General features: G+C 37.2%; 2 protein-coding genes across 9 annotated transcripts in view; one reads left to right on the top strand and one right to left on the bottom strand.

Annotated features, from left to right (window-relative positions):
* Window positions 1-12,892, top strand: part of LOC106879601 (mitochondrial ribonuclease P protein 1 homolog) — a 21,570-nt gene extending 8,678 nt beyond the window's left edge. Inside the window, exons 4-5 of one of the 2 annotated variants that reach the window (XM_052971877.1) lie at window positions 283-439; window positions 12,747-12,892. In XM_052971877.1, coding sequence (XP_052827837.1) covers window positions 283-433 — 151 coding nt within the window. In that variant the 3' untranslated portion in view covers window positions 434-439; window positions 12,747-12,892. Of the gene's footprint in view, window positions 1-282; window positions 1,440-12,746 lie in introns of those variants that run through there. The other variant, XM_014929246.2, reaches the window with a different exon arrangement.
* The window catches only part of LOC106879599 (uncharacterized), a 218,138-nt gene continuing 198,246 nt past the window's right edge, over window positions 5,418-25,309 (bottom strand). For 6 of the 7 annotated variants that reach the window (XM_014929243.2, XM_014929241.2, XM_014929240.2 and 3 more), the window contains 2 exons: window positions 19,509-22,471; window positions 5,418-12,819 (listed from right to left, as the gene is read on the bottom strand). In XM_014929243.2, coding sequence (XP_014784729.1) covers window positions 6,851-12,819; window positions 19,509-22,416 — 8,877 coding nt within the window. In that variant the 5' untranslated portion in view covers window positions 22,417-22,471 and the 3' untranslated portion in view covers window positions 5,418-6,850. The remainder of the gene's footprint in view (window positions 12,820-19,508; window positions 22,472-25,309) is intronic. The other variant, XM_052971874.1, reaches the window with a different exon arrangement.

The following is a 25,309-nucleotide window of genomic DNA, read 5'->3' as shown; positions in this document are numbered from 1 at the left end:
GGGGGGGGGGGGTCATCCTATCACACACACCTCCCACTGCTTGACAACTGGCGTTGATTTCTTTACGACCTCATAACTTAAGCAGTTTGGCAAAAGAGTCTGATTTAGTAAGTACCAGAGTTGAGAATAAGTACTGGCATTGATCTATTTAAACGAAAACCACTTAAAGTGGTACTCCAGCATGGCTGCAGTGCAATGACTGAAACAAGTAAAAATTAAAAAATTCATACATACACACACACACACACACAAATAATATTTGTCACTTTTTTTCTATTCCAGGTGGGGATGTGGCAACAAATCTCTGACTCTGAACCAGGTAGTTGATATCCTTCTGGAAGTAAAGAAGGGTAGTAGCTGGACTGAAGCCTTTCGGCATATTCCTCAGAGAAAAATCCGTCATCTGTTTAAAGACCGAGCTTTTACCAAATGATTGTAGGTTGTCACATCACCAAATTCTTTACACATCCAAATTTTATTGATCTTTGTTAACCTTTAGTCATGGAGAAAGTAAATTAATCATTCTTATCAAGATAGTTCGCTTTTTTTTTTTTTTTTTTTTTACACTTTATCGTCAATACTTGTGTTCCTGCTAACTATGGGCAAAATTTAGAGCTTTTCTGAAGAATCAATCTTCAGGTGCAGGCATGGCTGTGTGGTTAAGAAGCTCACTTAGTAACCATGTAGTTTTGAGTTCTGTCCCACTGCATGGCACCTTGGTCAAGAATCTTCCCCATTAGCTCAGACCAACCAGTGCCTTGTGAGTGACTTTGGTAAATGGAAACTGTGTGGAAGCCTGTCCTGTGTGTGTGTCTCTCTGTTTATGTTTGTTCCCCTACCACCATTTGACAACCAGTGTTGGTTTGTTTACAACCCTATTACTTAGCTCTACAGAATAAGTACCAGACTTTTTAAAAAACATACTGGGGTTGATTTGATCAACTGAACCTAACAAGGTGGCACTCCCCTAAGATTGTTCATGAAAATGTAACTATGGAAAAGCCTTTCAAATGGTAAGTAAAACAACAAAAAAACGTGTGTGATTATATTGATAAAACAAATCTTGTTTACAATAATTTATACAAAATTTTGTTGCTGCACTCTATCATCATCGTTTAATCTCCACTTACCATGCTGGCATGAGATGGACTGTTTGGCTGGAAACTGGAAAGCCAGCAGGGCTGCACCAGGTTTTTTTAAAACTGAGAAATGAACCCTGCGAGGTGGGGTTAGCTGTTACAGCAAGTGTTGCAGGCACAGCTAAGCACACCATTCAGACTGGAGTGTGCATTACTTTTCTTTTTCTGTGTTTCCTTGTTGAAGTAATTCTAAGCTTTTTTTTTTTCTCTCGATAATTTAATCTTTTATATTTCAAATTTTTTTCTTTCTTTTCTTTCTGTAAAAATATTTTTGCTAAATAAAAATTTTGTTGTTACTGAGATGTACTTGCATAGCAAGTGACCTGATCTGAGATCGTGTGCTGAAACAAAAACAATTGCAGCGTGGAAGGTGTTTACAAGCCGTTTAAAAACACAAAAAAAAAACGTTAGAAAATATTTTGACAAATTAAATTTAAATGTTGAAGTGAATTTTGTGTTTTTAAATGGCTTATAAACACCTTCCACATTGCAAATTTTTGTTGACAATCTTTTTAACGAAAATACACTTAGATGTCCCTCTAAAAAAACACGAAATAATTTTCATAAATGAAATGAAAACGAGCATAGAAAAATAATTACACACAGGTCCCGTGGCATTTATTTGAACAACAAATTCGAATAATACACATCGCTTTCTGTATACTAACAGCTGTTTGAATTTTCTTTCCTGAACCATGCGAAGTTTCTCCCCTTGGTCTAATGTCTCGTTGCCTTGAATTGTCTCCCTTGCTAGATTCGTTTAGATAATTGAGCTGTCACGCTGCTATGAAAAGCAAATCTCCTCACCTATGAAGAGGACACGTTATTGTAGTCACAAATAAATTTGACAAATCTAGCTAATTAAGTTGATTGACCGAACGATTAGTTAATTATTTAGCATTTAATTAATTGATTAATATTGGCTTCAATTTTAGTACAAGGCCAACAATTTAGAGAGAGTAAGTCTATTACATCAACAATTGTGTTCAACTGCTGCATATTTCGTTGACCGAGAGGATGAAAAGCAAAGTCGACCTCAGCGGAACCAATTGGCTGTTTTATTTCGTCTGTCTTTACATTCTCAGTTCAAATTCCGCCGAGGTCGACTTTGCCTTCCATCCTTTTTGAGATCGATAAATTAAGTACCAGTTGCGTACTGGGTCGATCTAATCGACTGGGCCCCTCCCCCAAAATTTCGGGCCTTGTGCCTAGAGTGGAAAAGACAATTTTATTTCAAATTTTTGCACAAGACCAGCAATTTTGGGTGAGTGGGTAAGCCAATTACATCGAACCCCCCACCCACCCAGTACTTAACTGATACTTATTTTATCAACTTTAAAAGGATGAAAGGCAAAGTCGACCCCAGCAGCATGTGAACTCAGAAGAAATGTCATTAAGCATTTTTTTCTGGTGCAGTAACAATTCCGCCAATTCACCACCATATGTTTGACTAATATTAAAAGTGAAGATAAATTTAAGGTGGCAAGCTGGGAGAACCATTAGCATGCCAGCAAAATGCTTAGCAGCAATCCACCGGTCTTCACATTTTGAGCAGACTTCTGCCGCATGTCCACTGGTGATGTTTTTGTCTTTCTTGTGTGTGCTGATGCCACGTACAAAGCACCCAGTACACTCTTTAAAGTGGTTGGCATTATTAGGAAGGGCATCCAGTCATAGACATCATGCCAAAACAGACAACTGGAGCGTGGTTCAGTCCTCTGGCTTGCCAGAACCTTGTCAAAAAACAGTCCAACCCATGCCAGCATGGAAAAAAAGATGTTAAATGATGATGATGATGATGTGTGCGTTTGTGCATGTATACCTTAAAAGATATAAGCAGAACAAGAATCCCAATAAACAACTACTTCCAAACATAAAACCACCATGTAATACTTCTTCCAGAGATCTGCACTTGCGATTGGAGCATGAAACAAGGTGAAGCCAATCTAAACTATTCATTTCCAACTAGAGATGGCAATGAAGTATTTTACTTTGTTATAGTAATTAAAACTGAATACTATAACAGAAAAGGAAAAAAAAAAACATTCTTAACATTATAAATGCAAGTAATTAGTATTTAGTCCCTAGGAAAGCCATGACTAATGACATTAGGATTCACAAAATGCACAAAATAAAACAACTTTATGAAGAACAAATTACAGCAGATCTCTACCATATAGATATTCTGTTATGCTCCTGGAAATCTGAAAACTTAAGTAGGAAGTAAGAGGAATGAGATGATTAGGATAAAGATCCTTCCTGAATGATACATGGCAAGTATATTCCCCACTTGGATAGGATGTCAATCCATCGCAGGATTACTTATTTTTGCCTACTAAGTGTGGAGGTGCATGGCTAAGTGGTTAGGGTGTTAGACTCGTGATTGTAAGAGTGGTTTCGATTCCCGAAGTGGGTAATGCATTGTGTACTTGAGCAATGAGGTAACTGGGCATGATTGATCAGATATTGACAATTTGGCACGGTTGACTGAACATTTAATCTGTTTTGGCGACAATTCATTTTGGCACTGAAGGCAAACACATGCATACATGCAGACATATACAGATAGAAAAGTGAGAAAGGTGGGGACATTACAATTAGTTAATTGAACATGATTGACATAAATAGTTTCCCCTCATCTCACACATGGAGAAATAGCCTCACACGATCAGGGAGAGACAATAGGAGAAACATCTGATCAATATTGTATCAACAAAACCAAAGAGACAGCGCCAAAATGTGTCATATCTGAAAATAATTTCTGTAATATGAAAACAAAAATTCAAAATAAACAGGTAACATTTCATTTTGTTCTCAAGTGTGCAGAGAATCCTAAACTCCAAAATTCTTCATCAGTTCCCAGTTATTTAACTTGATCATTGTTCCTTACCTTGATTTGCTTTCTGTCAAGTAAAATAATTCCAATAGTGAGGTATGAACTTAAAACTCTTCATTCAAAAAGTAAGCAATGCCTTACTCACCAGGCTGTTGCTTCTTGATGGCATTAATCACAGAAAATAAAAGACATTGCTTTGATCCCTTCATATCAACTTAATTATAGAGCTCTATATCTCATACACCATGACATTTTGATAAACAATGACTCACTGGTTGTGTGTGTGCTACGTACTGCAGGTGTAACAATATAGGTTGCTTAGCTCCAGGTCGGTTTTGGTCATCCAATGTATCTCTACTTTTAAAGATTAGTGTATGATTTAAGAATGGTTTGGTTGTTATTTCTAGCATACTGAGGTATGCATTGTGTGTGTGTGTGTACTAGATATGTGCTCCGTGGTTAAGACTATTGATATTATGTATATTGTTATATTTTACACCAGCTTTCTTTGATTATATGCATGTGTGTATGTTTGTATATCTCTTGTGTAACGGTGAAGGCACATGGCTAAGTGGTTTGGGTATTTGGCTTATGATCATAAAGTTGTGAGTTCCGATTTCTGGTGGCATGTTGTGTCCTCAAGCAAGGCACTTTATATCACATTATTCCAGTTCTCTCAGCTGACAAAAATGAGTTGTACCTATATTTCAAAAGGCCAGCCTTTTAACATTGTGTATCACACTGAATCTCCCTGAGAACTACATTAAGTGTATGTGTGTCTGTAGTGTTCAACCACTAATTTTATGAGCAAGCTGCTCCTTTGATCAGATCAACTGGAACCCTCATTGTCATAAGTGACAGAGTGCCTGTGCAATATGTATACATCTATCCTTGTTTATTATGGGTGTTTGGTTAAAAAATGAACAATATAACACATAACGGCAGTCACATTTGTTCTGTGACTCCCCAAGTTGTCCTGAGCATTGTGGATGGTCACTGGAGCATGCCTTTGCAATCCATGCAGAATCTTTGACTGATCACTGACCTGTCTCATCTCAGATCAATTTGTGATAACTATAACATAGTTCACAAATAGCACACCATATTATACTGGATCAGTGATGAATAAATCGGTGATAAACAAGGATAGAGGTATTGTATAGATGTTGTATATACAAATGTGTTTATGCATGTGTGTGTGTGTAATGTAAATCAGAGTGCATGTCTTCTGTGCATGCATTAGATATATGTGTAAGATATATAAGTTATGTAGGGCTGGGAGAGTTGTGTGTGTGTTTAAGGACATATAAGAACATTGTGTTTATACAAGTGTTTGCCTGACATGAGATGTTAATATGTTCAATTCTGATATACACACAGGGCTGGGTTTAACTATATAGAGAGATATATAACTGAAATAGAAAACACATTAAAAACTGAACTAATCATTAATCAATTTTATTTATTTCTAATTTAACTAACTTCATACTAACATTTGTTGTGTAATAAACCATACAGAGCAGTAACCGTTCCTTTCTCTCATGAACACACACATACACACGTACTCTCTCTCTCTCACTCTTTATTTTCACTTTCTTACAACATATAATATATATATATATACATGGATGTGCTTTCGCTCTTTTCATTTTCATACATAAACATAACTCAATGTCTGATTTAACATAGATCTTTTTATCTTTCTCACCACACTCACACACAAACACTATCATTTTCTTTTCCTCTCTACATAGTTTCTGTTTCTCTTTTACCTTTCACACACACACACTTATTCAGATTTTCTCACATATATTATATATATATATACTCTCACACATTTCCTTCCATTTCCATCTCTCTCTTTCTCTCTCATTCTGTCATGTCTCTTTCTCTTTAATTTTCACACTTTCTATTATCATTTGTCCATCTCTTTTTCCAACAAATTGTTCTCACTCTTTAAGCTTTCTCTCTATCTCTCCACCCACTTCTCTCTCTCTCACACACACACACACACACACACACACACACACATGCACACTCATATTCACAACTCTACAGCATGTCTGCCCACTGCCTCCCCCACCCCATTCAAACTTCAACATCATTTCAATATTAAATTCAAGCCAGATGACAAAAGAAAAAAAAAAAAAAAAACACATTTTTTTTTTTTTTGGTTGTTCAGTTGTTGTTCTAAGTAGCAATAGTTATGAACAGCAGCAATTTAAGTGAATTATGTGATAAAGTGGGAATAAAAAGATGTCATTTGGAAGTTTGGAAGGGGAGAATGAAGCTAAAAACGACAACAAAAGACACCCTCTGGCTTGTTTTTATCGTTTCCTTTAGTGATACCATGTTGATGTAAAACATTAATAAAAAAAAAAGGATCAAAGGATGGGGAACCATACAACATTGTGGAACTAAAGAGAATGTACATAAATTAATACTTTACAGACTTTTAAGTTTATCCCCCACCCGCCCACCAATTTATTTGGTTTTTAGGGAGTCTGTTTAAAAAAATTTCTTCTTTTCTTTTAAGAATACATAGGTTTTTCTTCTCTTTCTTTCTTTCTTTTTAAATGCTCAAAATACTTCAAAACTAAGTTGTATGTGCAATATGTAAATATTCTACAGAACAAGAATGTTTGATTGATGGATGGCATGGAAGAGATAAGAAACAAGATTAAAGAGAGGATTAGGATTAAAGATGATAACATAATGAGGTATTCTTTTTTTTTCTTTCTTTCTGATATACTTTCATTTAAAAAAAAAAACAACAAAAAACATGATAGTTTCTTTTTTTGTCATACATACCTCTCATTCACACAACTTTTACTTCTTTACATACATTATTTTATATTTGTTAAATCTCTCTCTCTCATTCGAAATACCGATTCATGACATTATAAAGGACATTGTATCTGTAAGATTCTTCAGAGTTCCCTAAACGTGGGATATAATCTCTTTCTTGTGAAGACATTGGGGCTGGGTGCTGGGTAAGTTTACCTGCAGCTGAGTACTGCCTGTCATCCATAAGTGCATAGGGCGATGCCTGGGAATAGAGAGCTCGTCGGGAATAGTCTCGATTAAAATACCCAGGTTGGTGTGTGGGGTTACTGTGGCTTAGAAATGCACTGTTGGTATTTTCAGGTAAGTGCTGTGAATGATAGACTGTTTCATGTGAGTACATGTACTTTTCTAAACTGAATGAAGAATTAACATTCATGTTGCCAAACATATCAGAAGAATTTGACTGTGGCAAAGCCCTGAGATCTGCCATCGTGACTGGTTGGCGGTATCGATCATCGTAGTTCTTTTGTGTGCTGCCACAGTTTGATCGAGCATACTCTAAAGGAGAAGCACCTGAGTAAGCGTGACTATTAAAGTAGCTTCCCAAATCAAAACGTTCTATAGGGAAGGCATCACAAGTGAGATCCCGCTGAGGCTGTGGTGACGACAATCCTGTAAACATGCGTCGATCCGCCATACCTCGACAAGACGAATCAAACATTAAATCACGGCTGGCAAGATAAGAATCTTTTCCCAATAGACTTGAAGTACCAGTATTTGGTTGTCGGTCTACTGGAGGCTGAATGTAAGTAGGCTGATTCCAGTGTGACTGAAGCTCTTGTCCTGACCAAGAATTGTGGAAAGGACTTCTGGGAACACTCTGAGCAACAGCCCCAGCATGTGATAAAAAGTCTTCTCCAGTAATTCCAGAGTGTCCTCGTAAAAGGGTGGGATTGCTGGGGCGAGGTAAAGGAGTGTCAGGTAGCTTATGATGGCGTGTGCTGGCATGCTGAAATAAAGATGAAGTCCTTTGTCTCTGTAATGATGCTTCACTCTCTGAGAAGCGTACAAAACTGCTTGTTGGGGCTGGACAAGACAAAAATGCATCATTCTGACGCATGAAACTACTAGGCCTTGGTGTTTCATATGATTTGTCTACTGGTGACAAACCTTCAGAGGCAAAATTAGATAACCTTTGTAGAGCTGTTTCCTGTTGATGAAAACTATCTAAGCTAGTCCGTTCTGGTGGATGGCTCAAATCCAAACGCTTAAATGCCATATCAGAAAAGCAGGGCCTAAGTGCATCATTGGAAATGCTGATCATAGCTCGATTGTCCAAGTTTGCTGTAGGTTCTGTGAAGCTAGGAGTAATTGGTGGGACAACTTCAGATCGTACTACAGGTTCACGAGCAGCAATTTCAGTTGTGTCTTTATCAAAATCTTGTAAGTATTGTCCCAGGTAGTCTCTCTCATCAACTGGAGTACTTGGATGTGGAGGAACAAACCCTAGTTGATGAATAGGTAGATGGGATGAAGGAAGGGATTTATCAGAGAGCATGTTTGTGGATCGCAAACTGGACATATCTGGAGTTGTCAAGCTCATACTATCCTTTCTATGATGGACAGATTGAAGAACAGAGGGCTCACTGCGCTCCATAGACATGCTTGCCTCCATGTGTCGTCTAGTTTGAATGGGATTAAAGCCTAAATGTGCCATTTCAGATTCATATCTTGTAACAGAAGATTCATGCTCAAAAGGATGATGGCGTGCTGTACTGTTCAAAATGCTATTGTGATCTGAATGTGAAGACTTTAGTTTATCTGCCTCTCCTGATCTGTTAGCTTCATCAAGAGAAATGTCTTGAGCACTAGAAACATGAGGTGATGACAATCTTAAGTTAGCATTAGATTCTGAACGATGAAGAATTCCTTGCTCAGATACTTGAGCAGTAATTGGTTCTGTATTTGGCTGGGTAAGATCACTATGATGATCAAGAGAAAGAGATGGATGGTCACTTGAATGTTCAGGTGGAACAAGTTTGTGTTCGTGAGACAACTTAATATCTTGTGAGGGATCATGTTTGGCAACTAATTCACTGGTTACATCTGGTTCAAGTTCGTGTTTACGCACTATTTCATGATCTCGTTCACGTACCATCTCGTACTCACGCACACGAACCATTTCTCGAACACGGACCATCTCACGTTGACGCACATGGACCATTTTGTGCCCTCGTTCATGTAGCATTCCATGTGGTTCATGTAACATGTCATGCAACTCATGGCCATGGTCTATTTCATGTAGTTCTTGAGAGTGTGCATCCCTTGGACATGTTACATTTGTCATATGTGGATTGTCAGACACTACTTCACTCGAGCAAGAGTCACTAGTAATATTGGTGTGTCGGTGAATTATCGAATCAGTATGGAGTGGCCTGTCCCTAGCAATTTCTGCCGTATGACTCTCATGTACAACATCTTGCTGAAGAGTTTCACATCTAGTTTGAAAATCTTGGGTCCTCTTAGCAAGATCTTGTTCTCTGATCGTTTCTTCTACTTGCACAAATTTTTCTTGTTGTACTTGCTGTTCAAGAGTTAAATCTTGCTGACAAATTAAACCATCCCTTTGTAAATGTTCATGAGACAATTTATCTCGTCTTTGATGTTCCAAAGCAATCTCTTGATCACAAGAAAATTCTTCAGTTCTAGAATGTGCTAAAGATAACTTATGGTCTCTATTTGCAGTCTCTTGCCTCTGATTCTCTAAATCTAATTCTTGTTCATGAGCCAATTCCTTTTGCCGAAGGTGTTCTTGAGCCAAATCTTCAGATCTCTGATGTTCTAATACTAGTTCTGGTTTATGAGTCAATTCATCTTGTTGCTGGTGTTCATGAGACAATTCTTGATCATGTTGTTCTAAAATGAACTCTTCATTATGTACATGATGATCCTCTTGTTGCTGATGTTGCTGCTGCTGCTGTTGTTGCTGCTGCTGCTGCTGCTGTTGTTCACAAATAACATTATCTTCTCTTTGTTGCTCATAAGCCAGATCTTGTTCATGAGCAATATTATCTTGCCTTTGACAGTTATTCACCTCTTCTGTTCTTTGATTATCGAAACTTATTTTCTGATCACACACCATCTCTCCCTGTCTCTGATGCTCATGAACTATATTATCTTCCATTTGTTCCTCCTCACTACATTCTTCATTAATATGCAAATCATGAGTTAATTTTGCATCTTGCTGCTGCTGCTGCTGCTGTTGTTGTTGGTGTAAAAGTTCTTGCTCGTTAACCATTTTATGTTCATTCAACTGATTCTGGCACATAAGTTTTGATTCTCCAAACATATGATCCGACTGGTGGTGATTATACGGAAGGTTATTATTTTCTCTGTAGTTTTGTTGAGGATCATGGACAAAGTTCATCTGATGTTGTTCTTGCATCATTTCATACCGCCTTTGATTCCTCTTCAGATAATCTTCTTGCAGCTGTTTCATTCTTTCTTGTGGTTTAAAATTATGCATTAACCCTATAGAAGCAGAAGGAGTGTGGGGCATAATAATTTCGGGAGGCTGGAACTGGTAACTGTCATAAACTTTTCTTTCTTGAAGATATTGATGTTCTGATGGTTCAGACAGCATCTGGTTTGGTTCTGAACAACTTGGAACAGCCAGATGATCAGAAGTTTGAGTTAAGTTTTGATTGTTATTTAAGTGATCATCCAGTTCTGTTGGTGTGTTGCAGTTGTTGTCCAGTACTGAATTGTCAGAATCTAAAACATTCCTCATATCTTGTTTAGGACTATTTCTGTAATCCATTGTAACCTCATTGGATCCTGACTGAGAAGAAAAATTATGAACGTGATATGATTGCACAATTCCATTTTTACGTTCAGGTACAGGTCTTAAAAGATTATCTTTAGTCAGAGTGATGGCTTGTACTTTTGGATCCATCATTAAATTGTCTAAAGAGACACTGCAAGGCTGCAAAGAGTGTAAAATGCTACATTCTCTAATGTCAAGCATCTCTTTCTGTTTGATGTCATCTTTACAATTATTTCCATTTATTCTCTCTTCATCATCATTATCATCCACATCTTCATCCTCCTCTTCATCCTCCTCTTCATCGTCTTTTCCATCTGAAGACGAATGCTCTGATTCACTGTCAGACTCTTGAGGTAGAGTGGTGGTCAAATCCATTTCCAATTGGCCAGGTTCGTTAGAACGGCAGTTATTTTGTTCTGGCTGCATATATAGAGGTTCGTTTGGATGACTTGAGGCTTGTTGTTCTGATGGTGATGTTGATGATGACGATGACGATAACGTTTCTAATAATGGTTGCTGAGCCGGAGATAAATGATAATGTTGCTCGATTAATTTCGACTCTCCTTCTGCTTCTTTCATTTCTTCATTGTCTTCAGGTTCTGAATCTGAAAATGATGATGCAGATGATGACAATACTGATGATGAAGACGATGATGAGGATGCTGATGATGAAGGAGATGGGGAAGAAGAGTAATCAGGATTTCTGTTTTCCAGATTGTCCATGTTATGAACAGATACAGACAGTGGTGTTGACGTACTCGTGAAAGGAGATGGTCTCAGCATAGAGTCAATAGCACTGCAGTCGTTAGTCACTGCCGTGTCGTTTATAGATTGTATTGTATCTTTCACTGAAGCGGTTTTATTATCAGCAAAAGATTCTGAAAGTTGAGCATCTTGCTCAGGGAGAGAAGGCTCAGGTTGCAGTTGTGACGGTGGTGGTGGTGGTTGCAATGGAGATAGTGATGATGAAGGTGTTGTTACAGATGAATGGTGATATGATGACGTGGATGTGATTGGTGTGGATGTAGACAAGGAGACATCTAATGAGGTGATAGATGGTAATGATATCAATGAAGGTAACATAACAGGTGCTGTACTGTGTTGTCCAACACTGACAACTGTTTGGCTGTCATTTGCCTGAGCCTGCTCACTAACACAATCCTGAATGTCTTTTTCTTGGCAATTAACCAAGCAGTGTTCTTCACTTTCAACAGCACCAGTTTTGTTTTCTATCGTACTTTCATAACTAACCTGAGCCATTACATCGTCCTCCTTTCCTTCCTCTTTTTCTTCTTCCCCTTTTTCTTCTTCTTTATCAGATTTCCCTTCAGTGATCGCTGGTTCTGTCTTGATGACCGGCACCTGGATTACACTCATAACAGATGGAGACAGCTCAGACATTTCTGGGAGCCTCTTTTCCTGTTTCCCTATGCTAGAAATAGTAGCTAAATCAACAGGTTTGGCTTTCTTTGATTGCCTTTTCTTCACAACACTCAATGGTTTAGCAGTGATTTGGGGGCTAGAAGTACTAACGGTTGATAATACAGGACTGATACCACCAAGAATAGCAGTGTTTTTTATATCAGTTTGTTTTTTACTTTCTAGCTCAACATACGATGACTTCTCTTGTGTAATCATCTTAGTTGTTGCTGGTTCAGAAAGTGATGTAGAAGCCTCTATTAAAGCAGTCTCCGGACCTGCCTTAAAACTGGAAGAAGTGTCTGCAACTTTACCGTTTGTACTGCCTCGATCTGTTCGCTTGTAAAACATGTCCATGACATCTGTTGTTGAATCATCATCTGATTGGAATTCATATAAATCGATACTAGCTTGGATTTTAGTTTGTAAATCATTTAAGATCTTTGTCGTTGATTTTGCAGGAACATTGTTGCTGGTGGTGGTGGTGGTGGTGGTAGTAGTAGTGGTGGTGGTGCTGCTGCTACTATTTGAACTTGTAGTAGTAGTCGTAACCTGTGCAACAACTGCTCTTGCTGCAGAACTGGTGCTGACAATTTCTTTCTTGGGTTCTACTTTTAATGCAGGTGCAATTTCGTTGGCATGCCGTTTACGTTTGTGCCAATGAAGAGAACTTTTTTGACGACACGTAAAATCACATAGATTACACTTGACTGGCTTTTCATTGGTATGTTGTAGGTAGTGCACTTTCAAGTTATCTGAGTGACGAAATGCCTTACCACAGTCTGGCCATGCACATTTGAAGTTCCGTTCATCTGCAGAAGAAAAAGAAACTCTTGTGAATGAAAAAAATAACTGTATTTCACAAATAAAACTTGACCTAACGAACCCATTATTTTGTTGTTTATACATGAATCGCTACCCAATTATCGCCTCACTTATCTTCAACGCTCCCTTGGAACTTCAAATATGGTAACAAATTTGTTTTATCCATCGTTGGAAAAGAATTATGCTCTGTAGCAAGAGAAATTAAAAATAACGATAGGTGTTGAAATATAAAGAGAAGAGAGAGTTCTAGAGATAAAATCCGTAGAATAAAGGAGAAAGAGAGTATGACTGATAAAGAAAGGACCTAGTACTGAAGTGAAAAGCAGTCATGGAGGCAGTGACAGGTGATCAAAAAACTCTTGGCGATATACAGTGCTTGTGTTGACTTGTCAATCCAAGTGAGACCATAGTCGTAGCCAGTGCTGGTGTCAGGTCAATGGCACCCATGTCGGTGGCGTGCAAAAAGCACCCACTATACTCTCGGAGTGGTTGACATTAGGAAGGACATCCAGCCGTAGAAACCTTGCCAAATCAGACTGGAACCTGGTGCAGCCCCACCGGCTTACCAGTTTTCAATCAAACTATCCAACCTATGCCAGTATAGGCGTTAAACAATGATAATGATGATGATAAATAAGTCAGAGAGAGAGAGGATATCATATGAGAGACCAGATATTGAAGGTTTTTTTCCAGATAACAATTATTAAATGTAGTAGAAGAACCAAGTTGTTATTCTATTGCAGACATAAGAACAGTTACTAAGTAGTCTAAACCTGTCCTGTTATTTACCTTCAGGACAGACTCCACTCATGCAGCAAATAACATAAGAAAGAAGACGATTTCTTGAAAAAAGTGTAAAATTTAATATTCATAGGAAAAGTAAGAGAAATATTTTTTATGTTCCTAATGCCAACCACTTTTCCAGTATGCTCTGTAAAGTGGTTGGCATTAAGAAAGGCCATAGATACCATGCCAAAACAGACAATTAGAGTCTGGTGCAGCTCTCCAGCTTGCTAGCTTGTCAAACTGTCCAACCCATGCCAGCATGGAAAACAAACGTTAGATGATAATGTTGACGATGGTGTTCATAAGTAGGTGCAGGCATGGCTGTATGGTCAAAAAACTTGCTTTGCAGCCACATGGTTTGGGGTTCAGTCCCACAGCATGGCACCTTAAACAAGTGTCTTCTACTATAGCCCCAGGTTGACTAGTGCTTTGGGAGTGAATTTTGGAGACATGAAAATGTGTGAAAGCCCATCCTCATTTAGCATCTGTTCTCCATGCTGGCATGGGTTAGATGGTTTGACTGAAACTGATAAGCTGTAGCAGGTTCTAATCTGATATAGCATGGTTTCTATGGTGGGTGCCCTTCCTAATGCCAACCACTCCAAGAGTACACTTGCACACTGCTTGATAACCAGTGTTGGTTTGTTTATGTTCCCCTATCTTAGCAGTTCAGCAAAAGAGACAGATGGAAAAAGTAGCAAATTTAAAATATAAATACTAGGGTCAATGTGTTTGACTAAAACCCTTCAAGGTGGTACTCCAGCATGGTCACAGTCTGAAACAATAGATAAATAATGATATAAACATCTTGTTTTATATCCCTTTGAGATCACTTGACCTGCTAGAAATAGCAGCCAAATCTCCCTATAATATCCCTGACCTTGGTTAGTAAAAGAAGGGGTAAACACATTGAATGGTGTGCTTATGTGTTCTCCTAAAACGGTAGGATGGTCATGGTTGGAATACACATTGATTGAAGATCTTGATATGTATACTAGGGTGGGGTGAAAAAAGATACTTTTTACACAGATTTTTGAAATATGTTTTCAAGAATATATTTTTTATTGTGAAATCCTTTAAAAACAACTGTGTTAAAATCTGAAGTTCTTAAATTTACATCTTCAGGCTCTGCAGCCCACTTAAAATTTTGAATAATGAGCAAAAAATCAATTTATAACACAGTTGCCATTCCTCATTTTATTTTTTACATTCGTTGTTACAAATTGATTTTCTTTTGTGAAATCCTTTAAAAATAAATGTTTAAATCTCAAGCTCTAAAATTTATATCTTCAGGCTCCGCAACACACATGAAATTTCGAAATTATGTGGAATAAGTAGACTTTTCGACTTTGTTTTCTTTATTATTTTTAATATCAGGTAACCAAATATATGTGTTACATGAGGTCTAGATTACATAGACATTAAAATAAATTAAACAAATTGTCAAGTTCATAGCAGAAAAGATAATTTTTCTTTGGCAAAAGGCATCCATCTCTTGTGTTACGATTGAGTCAGTTAAACCGAAAATCTTAAACTTTCCTTTGCTGATGTAGAAGGATGACTGATCTGGCCGATCCTTTCTAATCATCCTCTGAACATTCTGTTTATATACTGCTTGATCTATTCCACCAATGGTCATTTTTCTATTTGTCCATTGATCCTGTAAAAAATCTTGTTCTTTCTGTGGTACATTTTTGTCTCTACTACAACTGCAGTTTTTAAAGGTGTTGCACTTGCAACAGGAAATGTCAAATAAATCTTTTGTTGCACTGTTTTTAAACACATTATACTTTGTTTGAAACGATAGTACATTTTTTCTATTTTTCAGAGATTTTAGTAATGCTTGGTACTTTATATAAAAGTTTAAGATTTTTGGCTTAACTGACTCAATCGTAAGACAAGGAACAGATGCCTTTTGCTAAAAATGATTTATCTTTTCTGCTACAATTTTGACAATTTGCTTAATTGAAGGATCTTTCTTAACTACATTCTTTTGTTTTTCTCGTTCAAATAAAACACATTTTAGAATGTCCTTGTGAGTTGGCAAAAGATCACATGAAGCACCAAATATTGGGCATTTAATATCTTGGCACATTACTGGCTTATGGGTCATCACTAAATGTAAACAACACTAAATTTAACATGATCATCAATTTTAATAGAATAGCATAAAGTCAAGGTACAAAGCAGAATATGTCACACACATTTGACGTACATCCATAGCAGCACTGGAGAGAAGTTTACACTCTCATTCTCTTTGTAGTCAATGTGGAAATTCAAGATATTAGTCAATTGTATTGAAATTTAGTAGGCAACCTCCTAAGGATACTATATTTACTGTTTCACATTCTGCTATTCAGAATAATGTATCAGTTACAACTTATAATCCATGAAATCCAAAATTCAACCAAAAAAGCAATTTTTAAAATTTTCAATTGAGTTGTGGAGCCTATAAAGAATATTTAACCGCAAAATTCTTTATACACCTTTCTTTTAATCCTAATTTGCAACAAAATATTGATTCTTGGTTACCAATTTCGAAAGTGGCATTTTTCGCTCCACCCTAATGTTCTACACAGTGCTCTGTATAACAAGTAGGTCGCACATGAATATATAGACAGCAGGGTGAGGCAGCAGAATCGTTAGCATGCTGGGAAAAATGCTTAGCAGCATTTCATCTGACTTTTATGTTCTGAGTTCAAGTTCTACTAAGACCAACTTTGCCTTTCATCCTTTCAGGGGTCTATAAAATAAGCACCAGTGGAACACATGGGTCAGTGTAATCGATTTACTCCTACCCTAACTTGCTGGCCTTGTGCCAAAATTTGAAACCAATACAGAGAGAGCAAGCAATCATCATTTCATTTCACTTATGCTAAATAATCTAAGATAGTTGATACCTCTCACTTGCAATGAATTCATTGTATTCTGATAGGAAAAAAGAATTTTTTATCCAACTCCTTAAAAAATCCTTCACCTGTAATTAAGAGAGGCCCATGGGAGAGGAGATGGGCAGGATTTTTTTTTTGGGGGGGGGTTTCCTGGATAGGCATTTGACATAAGGTAGCAAGCAGGTAGAATTATTAGCACACCAGACAAAATGCTTAACAGTATTTGATATTGGTTCTTTATGTTCTGAATTCAAATCTCAATGAGGGCAGCTTTGCCCTTCTTCATCCCTTTGGGATTGATAAAATAAGGTACCAGTGTAGTATGGGAAAGGGGTCGATGTCATTGTCTTGTCCTCTCCCCATCAAAATTGCTGGCCTTAAACACTGCAATAGTCTGACATCCTGTTCAAGGTGAATGCTGTGATTTTGGTTCATTTATGTATCATGGAAACTGGGTAACCTGCCTTGTGAATTGTAGGGTTCAAGAAAAATATTTAAAAAATTTGACAAGCAAATCCAAACATCCAATATTTTGATGATACAACAATACTAATAATAATAGTTTGTAAAAAAAAAAAAAAAATCATAAGTCTCAAATAATCTCATGTCTCCTCCCACTTAAAAAAATATACAAGGAATTGTTATTACAAGTAACAGATATTAAGTCTGATAATTATGCTGGGCCTGGCGATAATACCAGTACTGATTATGTCCCCTGAATAAAAAATGTTTACAAGCTTAATATTCTACCACTTCATACCAGCAATGCTACTCAAGCATCAAAGCCCCGTAGTTTAACAGTGCTAATCTTTACCTCCTTCAATCAAAACAACTAAATGGTATTCTTCTGGATGCAGTCTAGGATGTCTGTGTCTGAGTAGTAGCAATAAGCACTATCATAGGTGTATGGCAGTTATTCTAACATGGGTTGCACTTGAGTTTTGTCATACATGTGTGTTGTGTGTATGTGTGTATTTGCATATTGTGTTTGTGTGCGTGTTGGAGGTGGGGTATTATTAGTTACTTACAGCTTGCTAAAAGGTTTCCTCTGGAGATCAGCACAACTGTATCCAGACTCTTCAGAGTATAAATTGTGATGCAGTTTACATTTTATGCCATGAAGAGAGTGGGTACAGCTGTACTGATTTTCAGACAAAACATCTTACAAGTTAGAACTAATTGAAACAAAACTACTAATAGATTCTACCATCAAAAGTATTGGGTACTTTTTGCGATTTGCAGATACATTTAGCATTACAACAAAAGATATCTGTAGTATGTATTACCATCATCATCATCATCACTTGTGAGAAGCTGGATCTGGCAGGTTTGAACATAAAACAGGTAAAATATTTGGGCCCTTCCAATGCCTCACCACTTCTCAAAGGATCTATGTCTTGGAAGTTGCTTCGTGATTCCGCCAGTGCTGGTGCATCCAGTCCACATCCAGCTGTAAACACCATTGTAAAACAGACCTCACCAGTGCTGGTGTCACGTAAAAAGCACTCAGTCCACTCTGTAAGGTGGTTGGTGTTAGGAAGGGCATTCAACCGTAAAAACTCTGCCAAAACAAACAGTGAAGCTTGGTGCAGTCTTCTTGCCGAGCCAGCCCGTCAAACCGTCCAACCCATGCCAGCATGAAAAACGGACATTGAACAGTGATGATGATGACAGCTAGATGGTCAGTTACATAAAACAGGTAGAATATTCAGCCCAAATATTCTACCTATTTTATATTTAAACCTACCAGGTTTAGCTTCTCATGCCTATCTACAATGTTATTCTAAAAATAAACTAATAGGTCATCAAACTTTCAAAGCTCCAAGATAATGCATGATTAATTCAAAACAAAGTGAATAAATAAGAATCACATTTGACAAAGTAATCCAAATGCTAAAAGGTCAATGTCCACTTTTCCAGGGTGCAAAGATCAGTCAGAATTTGTTGGGACAAATTTTCTACAGCTGGATAACTTTTCCTGTTGCTTTCCAAGCAAGGTAAGATTTTTCATGTTTTCATGGAAGATTAGAAACAAATGACACTGCTTGTATGATGGTGACACTTGTTTACAACTACTATGCGATGTGAGGATGAGGAGACACAAACACACACATACTCCACCTCATATACATACATATACGTACATAAGCTTCTATCAGTTTCTGTCCCCCAAATCCTCTCACAAGGCTTTGGCCGACCAGTGGCTATAGTAGATGATACTAGCCCAAGGTGCCATGCAGTGGGACTGATCCTAAAACCACATGATCGTGAAGCAAACTTCTTAACCACACCATCATAGCTGTGACCTAGCCATGTCTGAACTTTACCCACAGACAAATATATATATATACACTGTATTTAATGGCATACTGGATACACTTTACCCAGAAAAATAAAAAAGATCACCCCAGGTTTTATGTGAAGTTGTGCTTATATTAGATGCTTTAACCCTTTTGATGCCAACCTGCCTGAGACCACCTCTGGTTCTATGATATAAACTTCATGTTTAAAGTAATATAAATTAAAACTATCCATGAAAATTCCATGTTAATTTATGTTCGAAAGACCATAATGACAAATTTAATAGAAATATGGTAACAAAAGTATTAATGCTCTACAAACTTGATTTCTTGTATATGTGATGCTAAAATTGGGGCTGTATTTATATAATGTATGTATGTGTGTGCTTGTGCATGTGTGAGTGTATATACATGCATTTGTGTTTTTTCAGTGAGAGATGAGAGGATCAGGAGAGAGTGTGTGTGTGTGTGTGTGTGTGTGTGCACACACACACTGTATTAGACTTTCTCTCACAAAATCACTTGCTGGTGTCTGATGATCCTACATCAGCTAAAATATTACTGAAGAAACATACTGCAATTGTGTAAGTATTCCACTCAAAAAAACACCACAATACATTATGATCCCACCTCTTGTTTATTATAGGGAAAAAATAGAAACAAACATATTCAGTGAATAATTACAGAAGGACATCTTACCTGTATGAGTTATCTCATGTCGTCTTAAGTGACTTCGCTTGAAGAAAGAAAAGCGACAGCCTTCTTTAGAACAATGATATTTTTTCGGAGACAGCTGGTGGTATTCTTCACGATGGTTTTTTAATAAACGTGCAGTCCGAAAATCCTTTGTACAACCTTGCACCTCACAGAGAAATGGCCGAGATGGTTCATGGACATCTCTGTGAGTCTTGAGAGCAGGTAAAGTCTTGAATGCCTTTCCACACAAGTCACACTTATGAGGTCTGTCATCAGAATGGACCTTTAGGTGGCGTTTCATACTATCTTCAGAGAAAAACATTTTTTCACAGATACAGCATTTCACATTTTTTTCCCGAAACTCATGGATACTCTTCATGTGCTTCTGTAGGTTTGCTTTGTAATTAGATTGATAGCTACATTCCATACAATGGAATCGTTTTGGCAGTTCTGGGTAGTGGGTTGCCATGTGGACTTTCAACGATGATTCATAGCGAAACACCTTGTTACATTCTTTGCAGTTTAAGATACGTATACTGCATTCTTCCTTGTGTTTCTCCATTGAAACTACATCTGTATCAATATATTTACGGCACTGCCTGCAAAGTTTAGCACTGCGTTTCTTCTTATGGGATTCACGCATGTGAGCATCACAGTTTTCTTTGTTTTCCCCAACAAACCTACACTTTAGACACATGAAGATGCCGTGGGTTTCCACATGGCGTGCTAGCAAAGAATGCTTCCCCGTTTTAAAGTCACAATGTTCACAGAAATGGGGCTTTGGCTTTACAACCGATATAGCTGTGCCATTTTCCATTCCTATTTTGGCAACAACAGCTGCTACAACAGCAGCAGTGGCAGCATCTATATTTGCTGCTTTGTAAAGGTCACTGTCTTGTCCTACCTGTTCCTTGGCACATTTTTTTTCTGGTTCATCACAGATTTTACTTGTGAAGTCCACTTCTTCAACTGCAGCATGATTTTCATTAACGTTAGCATTCAGCTGAGTATCAGAGCTAAGGGGTTCAATGGAATTGGCAACAGTAACAGCAGCTGTTTGAACTGTAGTCTCTTTGTAAATATCTGACATTTCTGTCATGGAACCAAGTGAAACAGATGCATTAAATGCCTTTGTTATCACACTATCATTGTTGATAGAGTTAGTAGCATGTAATGGTACCTTTAACATTTCCGTACTAGCTTCTAATGGTTGTTTAGCAGTTTTTACATTTTTCGTCTCTGTAGTTGGAACTATTTCTAACACGTGTTCTAGACTGCCAGACAAAGGTAAGTTTGAGATATTAGTTGAATTATTTTGGCTTTTAGTAACATTTGCACTTTCTTCTGAAATAGTTTTGCTAGATAACTCCTTAGTGCTTCCATTTTCTACTTTGTTACCTATATTATTTAAAAGTGGATCTTGAGCAACAATCATGCACTTTTTCATATGTCTTGTTAAAGAACTTTTGTTACAAAAGTCTCGTTTACAATTATTACATTGACTGGAGACTTTCCCTGCAAGATCATCCTTACGACTCTTTTCTAGTTTCTTATCATTTACAATTGATTCCATCACCTCTGCTTTGATGATTTCTATCACTTTCATCATCTCACTAGCTCCATCAGAAATCTTATTATCGTCTGTTTTTTTCACCATTTTACAAGGCTTTTCAGATTTCAGAGTTTTGGAGGTCCTTTTTCCCTTAGGTTTCGGCATGGTGGAGATATTCTTGGCAAGATCAGCTTTTGTATTTTGAAAAGTACTTTTGTTAGAAAGGTTTTGAGTTGGAGATTTTATTTTGCTATTTGCAGAGATATCTTCTTTTTTTATGGGTAACTTACATAGAACAGTCTTTTCTGAACTATCACTATTGTTATTAATTAGAACAGGCTTGACTGGAATATGTATTACTTCATCTAAATCCTTGTCAGAAGAACTTTCATCATCCTTACCATTATTAAGAATTTCCTTATTGGCGTTAGCTATCTTACTTTCTAGTACAGGTTTGAAACTGCCATCAACATCTTTAGGTTTTTTAAAGATGTCCTTTGATTGTTTCTTTGTCGAATCTCTCTGAAGTTTGGTCTTTCTGATTGAAACAGTCTTTGCTTTTTGTGGAGACTTCACATCTGTTGAACTTGTTAAACTTGTACTTTGTAACTGAGTCATGACTTCGTTGTGATTGACAGCACTACTTGTCTCTTGACTAAGATTAGGTTCCTTATTTTCTTTGGAGTTTTTGCTTTCTTTCAGGTCTTTCTTTACCTTTGTAGCATTTCTCTTAGGCTTTTTGATTACTTTCGAAGCTTTCGCCTCAGCACTACTCTTTCTTGTTACTGGTAATGTTCTAACCATTTTTGTTGCTCGGCTTTGTTTAACTCCTCTCAGATGTCTCGTAGATTTTTTGCTTTCACTTTCTTTAAATACAGACTGTTCTAACGATACAGATAAATTATTACACAACACTATTTTGGATTCCTTAACGTCTTTACCTACTTTACTATTCTGTTTATTTTTATATGCAGGAGATTCCTTAGCACAGCCTTTAGCAGTTCTATTGAGTTTGTTTGGTTTACTATCTTTTACTTTTCCTTCAACTGACACTGAAAGCCTGGCTCTCTTGGCAAATGCAGATCTACACCCCTCACTGGGGGGACTCTGTTCCTCTGCACCTGCATCTGCCTTACGTCTGCGAGATCTAACTGGAAACTTCTGCAACTTGATATTGCCATTCTTTCGTTTATCTTCTTCATTGTCTTTCTTGCTTGCCTTTACTTGGTCTGATTGTTCTTGCTTCTTTCTGTTGCTTGCTATCCGAATGTCATTCTTCCTTTTGGGGGGAGACGTCACTTCAATGGATCTCCGTACTTTTCTCTGACTTTTCCTAGTGCTTTGGTCTCTCGCCCCCATGTTTAGTTTGGTGCAACAGATTCTGCTTTAGGTCAGAAAGCATAGCAAATGCCTGCTGAAAGAAACAAAAATACACATAATTATAATCTTTCAATAAAATAGTAGAATTAAGTTTTAAGGATTACAATTTAAGGATTACAATTTTCTTTTTATAAACATTAAAAAACACTAATTTAAAAAGTTTTACCAATTATTTTAAGAGAATTCATCAAAAATTCCTTTTTTTTTTTGCATTAGTCATTTAATTGTAATGTATGTTTCCTCTTGTAATTAAAATGCATCAATAATAATTAATTATGTTTAATTGTACAAAGGAAACTAAAACACTAATAGTACGAAAACATACAAGACAGATATAATGGTAATGGCAATGATGATGGTAGTGGTGGTGATAATAATGAAGACAACGACAATAATGGTTAAGAATGATTATGGTTGTGTTGACATAAGTTAGGATGAAAGTAAGAAGATAGGCAGAAATGGTAAGACATAAAAGAGCCAATAATGCCCTTTGCTCGTAGCAGTCAGTGAGAAATAATAGCAACTATCTTCAGACAAACAAAGGCCTCCCTAACTGTTCCTTATATAACCTGCTGCACCTGTTGACATAAGGGTTCTGCTACACAAAAAATGGAAAAGTCATGCAAGAAGCTTCAACCTAACACACATATACACACTACATTTCCAATAGAGACCAACATCAACATCATTGTTTCAACATCCACTTTTCCATGCTTACATGGCTGAGATGGAATTTGTTGAGGAGGATTTTCTACAGTTGGATGTCCTTCCTGTTGTCAAACCCCACCTATTTCCAAGTAAGGTAATATTTCTACATGACCAGACATGTCTTTACAGGCGACATTTTATTTATATTACTTTATTATTATTGTTATTCATTTTGTTCATGTACAAGTATGTATGTATTCATCATTATTTTATTTATTTTATTCATCATCATCATCATCATTTAATGTCTGCTTTCCATGCTAGCATGGGTTGGACGATTTGACTGAGGACTGGTGAACCAGATGGCTACACCAGGCTCCAATCTGATTTGGTAGAGTTTCTACAGCTGGATGCCCTTCCTAACGCCAACCACTCCAACAGTGTAGTGTTAGGAACAATTTTAGAAAAATTGAAGCATATCTTTGACAATTCAGGAGTGTATTGAACTAATTTTGCGTGACTTTTGGCCCACCCTGTATTTTATTTATGGATTAACAAGGTTACCATTAGTTTCATGCCAAGAGAATTGTCAATGATTACCAAGCCTACCACATAGGATATTGGTACTTGTATCTTTCTAGGAAGAGGATACAAGACGGAAACGAGTACCAATGTCCCAAGTGGCAGGCTTGATAATTGCTGAGAAGAATTAGCATGAAACAAATGGTAGTCTTCTTAACCCACAAATAAGGTGTGTGTGTGTGTCACTTGACATCTAGTATTGATTTGTTCCTGTTCAGTAAAAGAGCCTAACAGAATAAGTATCAAGCTTAAAAAGTAAGTACAAGGGTCAATTTGTTCACCCCAAACCCTTCAGGGTGGTGACCCCAGCCTGCCTACAAATCCAGTAACTGCAACAAGTAAAAAAGAAAAATGCATAAGTAGTATATATTCAGTTTTGTTTCTTTACTTATTCACATGAGACCCCAATACTCTGGCACTTATTCTATCAGTCTCATTTTGCCAAACTGCTAGGCTACAGAGACATAAACAAACCAGAATTGGCTGTCAGTGGTGGGGTGAGAACAAACACAAATACAGACACATACATGCATGCACATGACAGGCTTCCACACAGTTTCTCTCTACCAAAATCACTCACAAGGTACTGGTCAGTGCTGGGTTATAGTGCAGTAGCACAGTGGAACTGAACCCAAAACCATGTGGTTGCAAAACTAGCTTCTTAACCACAGTCATGCTTGTGCCTGCATATAAATTATAAACAATAAATGAAAATATAATTTAAAAGATGTCAACATTTGTGGATGTTTCCCTGCAATACAGATGGCCACTGCACCTGCAGTGTTAAGCATCTGGTCTTTGTGTGCATACATATGGATATATACATGTGGTATATTTAATTTTGATAGATTATAGCAAAGGGGGCATTGAAAAAGTGTTAGTAAAAGATAGGGGTGATAGTTGAAAAGGTTTGAAAGGTACTGATCTAGATGGTAGATGTAGAACAGTTGTCTATGTTTTTTCTAAGTAAATCAACATTGCCATTTGTAGGTGTAAGTTCCCTATTCTCAAGTGTGTTTTACTGTGGCCTCTGGCAATAAGAAATGCTGAAATTAAGGTGTGTAGCAGGCTGTTTGGAATGTAGCGCTGATGGTTGACTTACAATCTGAACAGGGGGTGTGGGGAGGAGAGAACTGGCAGTTGTGTGTAAGTTTAGTATCACAGAGAAGGAGAAAACTTCAAAAGTCAAGGCTAAGAAGAGTGAGGGAGTTTAACAAGTTATATATCTATATATAAACATCAAGATACAACTCTTACTCATTCACACAGCACTAACTGAAGTTATATAGAAGCTCCAGTTAAAATGAATGCTGAAATTGTATGCACATGAAAGAGATAGGTAGAGATGGAGTGAAAGACTAAGAGAAAGAGGTATTGGAGAGAAGGGAAAAAAGTTAACTCCCTATCAATAAATTAACCCCTTTATTACCATGTTTCTGTTGAGATGCTTTGTGTTTCTCTTTTACTCTTTTACTTGTTTCAGTCAATTGACTGCAACAATGTTGGAACACCGCCTTTAGTCGAGCAAATCGACCCCAGGACTTATTCTTTGTAAGCCTAGTACTTATTCTATCGGTGTCTTTTGCCGAACCGCTAAGTTACGAGGACGTAAACACACCAGCATCGGTTGTCATGCGATGTT

The sequence above is a fragment of the Octopus bimaculoides genome, chromosome 11, assembly GCF_001194135.2.
Source record: "Octopus bimaculoides isolate UCB-OBI-ISO-001 chromosome 11, ASM119413v2, whole genome shotgun sequence".
NCBI lineage: Eukaryota > Metazoa > Mollusca > Cephalopoda > Octopoda > Octopodidae > Octopus > Octopus bimaculoides.
This window is presented reverse-complemented; position numbering and strand designations above follow the sequence as displayed.